At 39.9% G+C, this 11,778-nt stretch overlaps 2 protein-coding genes across 3 annotated transcripts; one reads left to right on the top strand and one right to left on the bottom strand.

Moving 5' to 3' along the window:
• Positions 1–1,414: 1,414 nt before the first annotated feature.
• On the top strand, positions 1,415–9,371 carry LOC118271542 (conserved oligomeric Golgi complex subunit 3). 2 transcript variants are annotated; one of them, XM_050699183.1, is made up of 11 exons: positions 1,415–1,637; positions 1,886–2,077; positions 2,498–2,624; positions 3,134–3,282; positions 3,675–3,934; positions 4,378–4,602; positions 5,023–5,162; positions 5,682–5,935; positions 7,168–7,812; positions 8,258–8,440; positions 9,050–9,371. In XM_050699183.1, the coding sequence occupies exons 1-11, from the start codon at positions 1,488–1,490 to the stop codon at positions 9,320–9,322; spliced, it is 2,598 nt and encodes an 865-aa protein (XP_050555140.1). In that variant the 5' UTR covers positions 1,415–1,487; the 3' UTR covers positions 9,323–9,371. The 2 variants fall into 2 exon arrangements, with proteins under 2 accessions (XP_050555140.1, XP_050555141.1); XM_050699184.1 differs by having other exon boundaries at positions 1,416–1,637; positions 5,682–5,839.
• A 682-nt stretch (positions 9,372–10,053) lies between these two features.
• On the bottom strand, positions 10,054–11,739 carry LOC118271558 (mitochondrial-processing peptidase subunit beta). The gene has a single exon (XM_035587630.2). The coding sequence runs from the start codon at positions 11,628–11,630 to the stop codon at positions 10,230–10,232; it is 1,401 nt and encodes a 466-aa protein (XP_035443523.1). The 5' UTR covers positions 11,631–11,739; the 3' UTR covers positions 10,054–10,229.
• Positions 11,740–11,778: the final 39 nt, after the last annotated feature.

Genomic DNA, 11,778 nt, shown 5'->3' with positions numbered 1-11,778 from the left:
CACTGTATTATTTATTCATTACCCTTTTACCCTAAACCACCTGAAAATATATCAATAAGGAGATTTTTATTAGCCCCGAAATGAGTTTTCAAATGCTAAAAACAACTATTGATACTATTTTTAACTAAGTAACGAAACAGCAATCTTCATTTAAATACAATTCACATTATACAAGCAAAAAATATACTTAAAATAAATTAGTGTTAAAAATAGCCAATTTAAGTTCAGATAAATATACTTGACTGATAAAATTAGTTCCACAAAAATAACTTAAGGTAAAAAACAGTGGTTACCAAATTAAACTGTTACCGGTCGTACCGGTTCAAAGTTTGTAGAGAGCATTGTTTACAAAGTTACTTGCTGCTAGCAACAATTTTCACATCCGTTTTCCGACTCTCCAAAACGATCAGGTGATCTAATGTTTACATCTGAAATACAAATAAAACAACGACTAGCGCCATCTATTGACTGTTCTTCTAAATTTGTTTCGCCAACATTTTCAACAAAGCAGGAGAGATGGCGCTGAAACTGTAATTAAAATATTGTAGTTCAAATCAGCGCCATCTATTGTTTACAATTGTATATCGAAGTCAAGCAGTCGACTGTAGTTTTTAGTGGTTGTTGGTTCTTATAATATAGATGGCATTACTGTAGCCAAAAGTAAATCATAGACAGTTTGAACGAACAGTTTATATTTTGGTAAAAAAATAGCTTTATTTTATAATAATTGATGATTACTTGTGCATTTTGATAAATAAAATAGACTATTTGAAATTATGAACTAATTAATAAAATGGCAAAGTATCAGTAATGGGTACATGACATGACCATGATAGTAAAAATCTTTCTTATTTTATTTCTAAACTGTAGTCGGTAATAAATCAACAAGATATTACTCTATTTCAAGTAAAACGACTACTTATTTCACTGTATATGAACTGGTCTATTTTACCCCATCACAAGTATTTTTATAACTTACTGGGGACGTCTCAATTTTGTGTATGCCTGACAACGTTTGAGAAACAATAAAAACATTTTTTATTTTTTATTGAGAGTATACCTATAAAAATCGCATTTTAGTCGATATATTCGTGCCTTGTATAAAGAAAAAATGCATTGTACGCATGCATTTAATTTTTCTTCACATTTTACTTGCTAACCAAAACTCTAATGCGCTACTCGACACTAGATGGCAGTAAAAGCAATCGTTCTGAAAGTCTTACCATAAACCAACATACATATTTCCAATAAATTAATGATGTATAATCCGTGAATTTTTCAACGAAAGCTACAATATGCCAACATGTTCAAAGAGAAATCTTTAGCATTTTAATCATGCTTGCTCTATCGTTTGTACACAAATCACATGAATAAACGATAGTACATTTTCCTGTGTACGTGGAACGCGCTTTTTGGTCTCGTCACTAGCTGTCAGTGGAATGTCAGACAACCTGCGAGTTGGAAATAAATAATAACAAACAGAAATTATGGATAATATGAGTTTGAAAGAGATTCAAAGCAAGCTTTTATTATGGGAGGCTGCAGAAAATCCACTCGCACCTTTAACGTCGGAGCAGAGAGAATCTATCTTGGATTTAGAGTCACTTTTACTCGGTGTATCTAGTGACTTGGACGATGTTTGTATTTTTACTATTTATTAATAGTTTCTTAACAATAACAGGCTTTTTAGATCTCAATAGTCAAGCTAAGATCCTAATTTATTGAATCCATAGTACAGCTTTTATCTTACATTAATATCAGTCTATGATAATCAGTGTTGAAGTTTCACTAAGTCTACCGTCGCTTAAATCAATTGAAACTGTTTAGTCGACTCAGTTATAGTTACAATATCTTAAACCCGACTTCCACGTATCTTAATTTTTAGGGAACAACAGAAAAAATTGATAATGAAGAGTCGGATAAGAGTAACATACCCACTGTGGACACGACATATGACTTTCTAGAGTGGTATGAAAGTCTATGTGATAACAATCTGAAGACTGATGATGCGCCGTACGAGGCCTACCATAAGCAGCTGGATGACAGGAGAAATGAGTGTGTTGCATTGACCAATCAGGTAAATATCCAGTCTTTATTTTTAAAACTACTAAACTCCGGCCTACTAAGGCTTACAAGGCACTAAAAATTTAACCTGGAGAGTTTGAAATTAATGACTTACTGAAGAAAAACAAAATATGATCTATTGATAACATGAGGAAATAAGTTCAAAGCTTTCTACAATACATTTAGACAACTACACAGTTCAATGAATTTAGACACATAATCAACTCTCTAATAATATACAGTTTGGAAAAACAGAAATGTTCAATCACATTGACCTCCTGGTATAGCAGTCAGTGGTCAAAATTTCCTAGCGTCACAGCTCATGATAGTAAAAAGTTCCCATCTTACTTGTTAGTCATGCATTATCCACTTCCAGGTTCTGTCTTCAACAACTATAAAATCTTTATTAATTATTTCCTATAAAATTTTTCAGATTGGTGCTACAATGTCTGACTTGGACAAATTGACGGAGCAATACAACTTTGTGTCAAATAAAACGAATGCACTGCACACTATGAGTGAGCAACTGTTGGCTGACCAAAATAAACTCTCTAGCATAGGTAAGATATTAACTATTATAAATCATTAAAAAGAGATTATCTGGAGTTTGGAGAATGTATGAATGTATGAATGTATGCTCCTATAGTAGTAGTTTTTACTAGTTATTAATTAGATAGTAGTTATTGAGCTAATTTAATAAAGTTTAATTATTTTAAATATAATTTGCATATTAGATTTAACAATTTTTTTTATAATAACTGTTGTGAGAAATACTAGATTAACTAAAAAATATATTTATTTATTAACTAAAAAACACAGTCTACTGACATATACTAATGGAGAAACGCTCTACTAGAACGTGGTCACGTCTGCGAACGCTGCTCATGATTGAGCTGTGACTGGAAACTAGTAAAGCTTTTCTCCATTAATATACGCGAGTGAACCATTTCTTTTTAGTTAATTTTGGACTAAGTTTATGTAGCAAAATATTCCTTTATCAAATTCTGTCCACCTTCTATGTATACTTTACATCTTTCAAACTTCTAAGTATGAAGGCTGTTATTTCCAGGTGACGACATCAAACAGAAGCTGCACTACTTCACGCAGGTGGAGCACCTGTCCCAGCGACTGAACAGCCCCACCATGTCAGTGAACAGCGAGACCTTCTTCAATGTTCTCGCCAAGATCGACGAGTGTCTGGAGTATATGAGGGCAAATGTGAGTAGATTGTGAAGTCATCTTATACAAGTAATAGATTATTTTGATGTGTAAAACATTAAACATTCAAGCACATATAAAGTTATACTTGTCTTCTAAGTCTGAAAAATACTATTTGAAAACTGCATCAAATTCGGTTCAGGTAAAAATAAGCTCACTATAAAGTTACATGGCGAAAAGTGGACAGTACATGTTTACAGTTCATCATTACGTGCACATAATGTGCAACTCTGACTACTTCTTCAAAGATAAAGGGCTAGACCATGCGAAGTATAGGGGTGGTAGGATAAAAGGCGTGACGATACGAAGAATAGGGGGTGCTAATGAATGTATTCATCTCGCTTCTCCGTTTATTAAATTTCTAACTAAATATTTCTATCATATAATTTCAGAGCAACTACAAGGAATCCCACACGTACCTAGTGAAGTACCGCCACCTCCAAAACCGTGCGATCTCACTCATCCGGTCCTACGTGACGCACGTGCTGAACCACGCCACGGAACAGATGCTGGCTCCCAAGGACGAGGATCAGAACGACCAGGACAACATGGACACGGCATACGCTGTGTACTTCGGGAAGTTCCAAGCTGCTGCCCCCAAGTTGAAGATGGTTATTAGTGAAATTGAGTCGCGGGCTGAGAAGAATGCTGAGTAAGTAGGATTTGAGTTTGATTTGTTATTTTGAAAGGTTTGTGGACTTTTTAAAGTCCTATCTATTCTAAATAACCGGTAGTTGATTTATACTATTGCTTTGTCCGTTTGTAAAAGTTTTATCCAGCAGAAACGTTATATTTGGTTTGTAAACCTGCTAGGCTATTCTGTATGTGTCTATTTGAGCTTTCAAAGTGAGCTTGATCTTGGTCGCAATTGAGATTATTCTCACAACCAATGATATGGCGGACTGGAATCGAATTTACTTCAATCTTGCAAATTGATGTTAACAAATAGCCAAGCTAGTTGGCAACTGGTGGTTGTGGAATTAAAAGACCATTTTTTTATTATTCATAGTAAAATTTTCGATTTAAATTTAAAGTTTTTTAGTACTTTCCTACAATGAAAACTAGCCTAACTTATACTTTTCTTCTATTTTCCAGCTACGCATCTCTACTATCAGACATACAACGCGAATACGCGGCTCGTCGTTGGCGTGTGGCGGGCGCGGCGACCGGGGGCGCGCTGGTGGGGGGCGCGGCCGCGGGGGCGCCGCCCCCAGACCACTGCTCGCAACTACGGGCTGCCTGCTCTCTACTGGCACACGCGTGTAGAGACGAGTGTGCACTCTATTACCACTTCTTTACCAATCCATCGCCTGCTTTAGAGTAAGTTTTAAATTATTTAATCATCATCATCATCAGCCGAGAGACGTCCACTGCTGAACAAAGGTCTCCCCTTAGTCCATAATTATTTAATGAAATGGGCTCTGGATCATATTTAAACACATAACTGTTCGAAAAAGATTTATCGACTAGTTTCAAGCTATGTAAGAGACCCATAACTATAAACATGATAAGTATGTGACAACCAACAGGTAAATCAGTAAGCCATACATTCTACCTGCCTCATCTAGTTATTTCAAAGATAGACGTGTAAATGAGTTATCTTATAACCAACTTGCAAAAATAAATATCATTTCTGTATGTCTTTTGTATTTAGAAAGCTAAATCCTTTATTCCCCTGCTCTACACATTATTTTCCTTTTTAAAGCATATGTTTCCTAGAATATTACCTACATATTTCAGTGAGTACCTGCAATCACTGTGCACGGGCCTGTACGAGTCGCTGCGCTCCCAGATAATCCACATCAACCACCTGGAGACCCTCGCCGAGCTCTGCGTCATACTGCGGGTGGAAGTTATCGAGGAGCAGGTTAATAACGATCGTGAGTATTAGCTAATTCTATTTGTTTCAGTTAGTTTGACCCAAAAAAGGATTTTTTGAATGTAAGTTCAACTGTGCCTAATTATCTGTTATTTATAAAATCTTTTGATAATATTTCATATTCTGTAAGTGTTTTATTGGTCAAGTGATTCCTCATGTTACCGTTACCTATTCTTAATTTTGATTGTCAGTATTCTCCATGAATGGATTTAAAAATTTGTACGTTTTTAATTATTATAACTAACCAGAGACATACCAAATTAATAAAAAATGCCTTGGTTTATTCACGTATTATTAATGGAGAAAAGTTCTACTAGTTTCGAGTCACAGAGGGACTCTTCATCATGAGCAGCACGCAGAGACGTGTCGAAGTAACGCAGCGCTACTTCATTTAGTGAATTTAAGGAGTATTGATCAATAAATATATGCAGAAATAAATTTACTGTAATCTTGTGTTTGCTATGTGTAACATACCTGACTAGCAACACTCATCACTGACCAACTCTATGTCGTTCCGCAGCCCGTCTATCAGCCCTGGGTCAGTACGCGCGCGCCCTGCTGCAGGACGCGCAGGAGCGGCTGGTGTACCGCGCGCACGTGCACCTGCGGGCCGACGTACTGCTGTACCGGCCCGCGCACGGGGACCTCGCATACCCCAGCAAACTGCTCATGATGGAGGTAAGCCAATGTCACGTGCACCTGCGGGCCGACGTACTGCTGTACCGGCCCGCGCACGGGGACCTCGCATACCCCAGCAAACTGCTCATGATGGAGGTAAGCCAATGTCACGTGCACCTGCGGGCCGACGTACTGCTGTACCGGCCCGCGCACGGGGACCTCGCATACCCCAGCAAACTGCTCATGATGGAGGTAAGCCAATGTCACGTGCACCTGCGGGCCGACGTACTGCTGTACCGGCCCGCGCACGGGGACCTCGCATACCCCAGCAAACTGCTCATGATGGAGGTAAGCCAATGTCACGTGCACCTGCGGGCCGACGTACTGCTGTACCGCCCGCGCACGGGGACCTCGCATACCCCAGCAAACTGCTCATGATGGAGGTAAGCCAATGTCACGTGCACCTGCGGGCCGACGTACTGCTGTACCGCCCCGCGCACGGGGACCTCGCATACCCCAGCAAACTGCTCATGATGGAGGTAAGCCAATGTCACGTGCACCTGCGGGCCGACGTACTGCTGTACCGCCCCGCGCACGGGGACCTCGCATACCCCAGCAAACTGCTCATGATGGAGGTAAGCCAATGTCACGTGCACCTGCGGGCCGACGTACTGCTGTACCGCCCCGCGCACGGGGACCTCGCATACCCCAGCAAACTGCTCATGATGGAGGTAAGCCAATGTCACGTGCACCTGCGGGCCGACGTACTGCTGTACCGCCCCGCGCACGGGGACCTCGCATACCCCAGCAAACTGCTCATGATGGAGGTAAGACAATGTCATATCAAGCCTTTTATTCCTCGGTGCTTCGGACTGCCTAGCTGGTTACCGGGGTCGAAAAGCAGGAATAGGAACGAGGTTGTTTTTAGGCAGTAAGAGTCAGACTCCCTCTCGCCTAGGCAAGAGAAGTTATTGGATGATTTTCCATCCTCAAAAAATGCCTTTTATTCCTCAAGGGACATTAAATCATCAATCCGTAAATCTTCAAATACTCATTTTTCACTAGTAAAAGTCTCATGTAACAGGGGTTGAGCAAATTACCATAATCTGGTGTATAATTTTGTAATAATTTCCTTGTAAACTATGAGTTTCGAGCTCAAGAAACAAACGTAAAATACAAGTAAAGCTCGCGTAGTATTTTGCCATGTGAGTGAGGTTTTTCCGGAGGCCAAAAAGCCAGTAACATAGTAGCGAATCTTCTAGCGTACTCCACGGATGTGCATGGTCAGAAATGATCACCTAATATCAGGTGATAAGACAGCTCAAAACAGTAGACTTAGCTTTAAAAATTTCTAGTTAATTAATAACTAAATATGCATTTTTCCACAGCAAATCGCGATGTCAATCCAAGAGCAGTCTCTCAAACGGAGCGACTCACGGAACTCGATGATATCCGACATTTCTGCCACGTCGCAAGAAGTAGCAAATATCAATGTGGAGGCCCAGAAACGACCACAAGCCTCCCCAGCAGACCTTCACGGCATGTGGTACCCAGGAGTAAGAAGGACGTTGGCAGCTTTATCAAGACTATACCGTTGTTTAGAGAAAAAAGTCTTCCAAGGATTAGCCCAAGAAGCCATTTCTTTATGCGTCCAAAGCGTAGACAACGCAGCCAAGCAAATTTCGACCAACGCCACTAATATAGACGGTGAATTATTCCAAATCAAGCATTTATTGATACTTAGGGAACAGATAGCACCGTTCCAAGTCGATTTTGTAGTTAAGGAGACGACTTTGGACTTTAGTAATGTGAAGAATGCTGCGTATGGCTTGATACAGAAACCGAGGCAGATATTTTCTTTGAACTCTAACAATGCGCTGTTAGAGTTCTTACTGGAAGGTACTCCGATGGTGAGGGAACATCTCCTGGACTCGAGGAAGGAGGTCGACAGGCAGCTGAAGAGTTGCTGTGAACTGTTCATCAAGGACGCCACGGAGATACTCGCTGGGCCCATGATAGCGTTTATTGAGAAGGTAAAACACTATGCGTATTATTAATACTATGAAAATTAATTTCTAAACAACAGCAACACTGTACTATGTGCTATACCCTTAGTACGAGTTTGCTTTACATTTAAAATAATCGAAACGAGAGTGCGTTCGGCGCTCTGATTGGCCGGCTCGAATAAACCAACCAATCGGAGCGCCGAACGTGCTCTCATTGCAAACTCATACTAAGGGTACAGATACCTATTCATATCTAAGAATTTCTACACATTTGATTCAGTAGGTAGGTGTGAGACTGTATTTTACAAACGATTCCATATAATTGTGGTATTCAAATTCATTACTAAATTCAATTAGATTAAAAATAAATACCGACCGAAACTCTGAAAGAGTCTGTCTTGTTTACATATTAATTTGTTCTCCACTATTCTGTATAAATTTTACACCTTACTCATTTTACACAAATTTTCAGGCAACAGCATTTGCACCAATAGAACAACTAAAGTCCCAGCCGTGGGCCACACCAGAAGAGATAGCTGTGGCCGTGAAAGAAGCGCAGAAGAAAATCAAGGCCCACCTCGCTCCGTTACAGCGGTCCATGCAACTGTACTTGGCTAACAAGGAAACTGAGTTTATTCTATTCAGACCTATCAGGGTAAGGTTTTGTTGCTTTACGTCATTTATCTTTTTTTTATTTGTGTGTGTGTAATATTCTGATAGTAGCTAGTATGTAGTTCCCTTTTAAGAATTAATAATGTAGTCGAACTATCGACTTATATTTGCCATGATAATCATAGTAAATAAATACAATCTTCAATATACGTTTTGTGAATCGATATCTCTGAACCTGTAAAGATCCCATGTAAAGTACCTGTCTGGTTGTTGATTCTTTTATTTTGAAATTCTCAGCAACAACTTAACAAAATATAGTTGGAATTCTCACCGTTACTGTTTGCGAAAACATTGTTTAGGTTCAGATTGCCAACGATTAAAATAATTACATAACCACCGTACTCAGAATCATTTAAGTAGGTAATGGTTACTTAATCAGGCACTTAGCAATTGTTTTCGGAACAAAATCGTTACTAAGGAATAGTGACTAACATGGTCACTAACACTAGTATTAGAACTCGAAACGGGATATTTACCATGTTTTTCTATTTGTATGAGTTTCCGATATTTCGGCACTGTTGCAAGCGCCATGATCACGGATGATGATGATCAGTGTAGTCAGTAGTCTAAAATTTGCCAAAACTTTTTGCAGAACAACGTAGTCGGTTACTTCGTGCAGATAGAACAGCTGCTAACAAACGCTGGTTATACTTACGAAGACACGTTGATCGTGGCCTGTCCGACTCCGGAGCAGGTCTCCGTCTTCATATCCTCAGCGAGCCTCATCAGCCATAGTGAACCAGTACAGCCTTTTGGTACTAAAGTCAAACCTAGCGTTGTTAGGAAGCCTAGCGTCACCAGTGTACAAGAGAAGGAAGAGATTACTGTTGGTGTCGAAGCCACCCCAACTAGTGTTACTTTGTAAGCCATTTAACATTATTTCCTGTACAATATAATAAACAAATACCTATTATGTTAGCAGAAAAGTCTTGTTTTTACTAAGCGCTAATCTATGGAACTCCTAGTTGAAATTTAATTTGTTGTGTTGGATAGTCAATTTATCGAGGCTATAGACTATTTAAACATCACACTACAATCAACGAACTGAGTATTAGGTGATTCCGCGCGACACTAGCTAGCAAACGAGCAAAGTATTCTCACTACATCACCTTGGCTAGCAAGAATGCGTATGACATTAAGTAAGAGATTTTATTTCCCCTCTTGCCTTGTTAAACATTTATATTCAAAGGTTTATTGTTATTGACCAAATACAACATCTTGTCTATCAAACTTCTGTTATAAGTTGTGTTTATTTATCTATAGAAAGATATGAAGTATGGATTAATTTATTGTGAATATCAAATTAGCTTTATTTTATCAAATATAATATACTATTATAATGGCACATGGTTCTGTATTATTTGGAGAATGTAATTCTCACATTCATTGTGAAATATGGATGTTTGAATGGAGGTACAATGTAATGATTGTGATTCAAGGCGTATTTATTAGCATAGCCAACATGATTATGTAATATTAATTTTATTTGAAATGTTTTCTTTTCTTTTATTGACTCACTTGATCACTGCATTCTTATTTCAATTTCATATTCATGTCAATTTATTGTGAAATAAAAAAATAAGAAAATACAAAAACTCATGTTTATTTACACATTTATTACTTATTATTCTCCTATTAATAAATACAGATTCAACCAAGACATTGTGTTTTATTACAATAAAACGACAGACATTGGGAGAAAAGTGTTTAATGCTTTTTTTCCGATCTTAACTGATTTAAATAATGTTTCTATAATGTACAACTACAATTGTTTACACCCTAAGCCAGTACATTCCAGCGCGGATCCTAGTGTAGTCTGGCAGACCTTCGGTGGGTCCGACGGCGGCAACTGCGGGGCAGCGGTCATACAAGTACTTGTAGCACACATCACGCACATTCTGTACCGTCACAGCATCGATGCGGGCATCCAGCTCATGGATGGGGATGCGGCGGTTGTAGCACAGCATTTGGCGACCAATGTCTTCACACACTGGGGTGGTGCCGTCCAACTGGAGAAGCATGTTAGTCTTCAGGAGGTTCCTGGCACGCTCTACTTCACCCTCGGTAACAGTGTTGCAGAGCTTCATCCATTCCTTCTGAATGTTGTACACCATATCTTCTAACTGCAGGGGTTCAGCTACAAAGTAAATGCCCCAAAGTCCGGTGTCCTTGTAGCAAGTGTTGAAGGACTGGAAGCTGTGGCACAGGTTGCCAGAGGAAGCAGCACGAGCCAGGTAGGAGGCGTTGTTGACACCACCACCCTGAGAGCGGTCCCAAGCTCCGATAAGAGTGTTGGCAACCATCAAAGGAATGTTGTCAGCGTCGGTCCAGCCGGCACCCTCAACTGCAATAGCAACATGAGCCAAAGGCATGGAATCATCACGCACCCTGATCTCAGAGCCAGTGTAACGGCAAGGTGTAATTTCTACATCAGTCACAGTGTTCTTCAATCCGCTGAAGTTCTTGTTGGCAAGGTCAACCAATTTCTGGTGGTCAACACCGCCAGCCCCAGCAAGAACAATGCGGGAAGGCTGGTAGTGAGTCTTGATGTAGTTTTGAAGGTCGGATTTGGAGATCTTCTTGATGTTCCTAGTGGGTCCAAGGATTGTCTGGCCTAAAGGTGTACCTTGGAAGGCAGTAGCGTGGAGGTGGTCGAAAACAACTTCTTGCAGGTTACTTTCGACATCTTGCATTTCGCGGAGAATAACACCTCTTTCTCGTTCGATTTCGGGTTCTGCGAGCGACGAGTTCTGAATGATATCAGCAAGGATCTCTACGGCGGCTGGTACGTCATTAGCTAGGCACTTAGCGTAGAACACGGTTTGTTCCCGAGAAGTATAAGCGTTCAAATGGGCACCCATGTTTTCTACGAGCAGTTCTAAGTCGGTTTGCGATCTCTTGCTTGTACCTTTGAACGCCATGTGTTCAAGGAAATGGGCAACTCCATTGTTTCTGTAGGTTTCGTACCTGGATCCAGCGTCAATCCACAGTCCTACGGTGGCGGTCGCAGCACCGGAATCTTCAGACGCAACGCGGATTCCATTATCTAACACTGAGAGTTTTGTTGGTGGGACGTTAACTAACGCCTCTTTGTAACCAGCAGCTGTCGCCAATAAACGCACCTGATTGCCCTGTCTTGAGACTAATCTCAAAGTAGTCGCCACCTTCAACATTTTTGCTGTGATTCTGATCCTTTTTTATTGTAAATTTTTGCTCGCAGATTTACGTAATAAATGGGCAATAGTTCCGAGACGTCAAAAAAACGATGAAGGCGAGAAAGAATGTTGTCAGCATAAAATATTTGAAAAATACCAATTTCTT

Source organism: Spodoptera frugiperda, chromosome 15 (genome assembly GCF_023101765.2).
Source record: "Spodoptera frugiperda isolate SF20-4 chromosome 15, AGI-APGP_CSIRO_Sfru_2.0, whole genome shotgun sequence".
NCBI classification, from domain to species: Eukaryota; Metazoa; Arthropoda; class Insecta; order Lepidoptera; family Noctuidae; genus Spodoptera; species Spodoptera frugiperda.
This window is presented reverse-complemented; position numbering and strand designations above follow the sequence as displayed.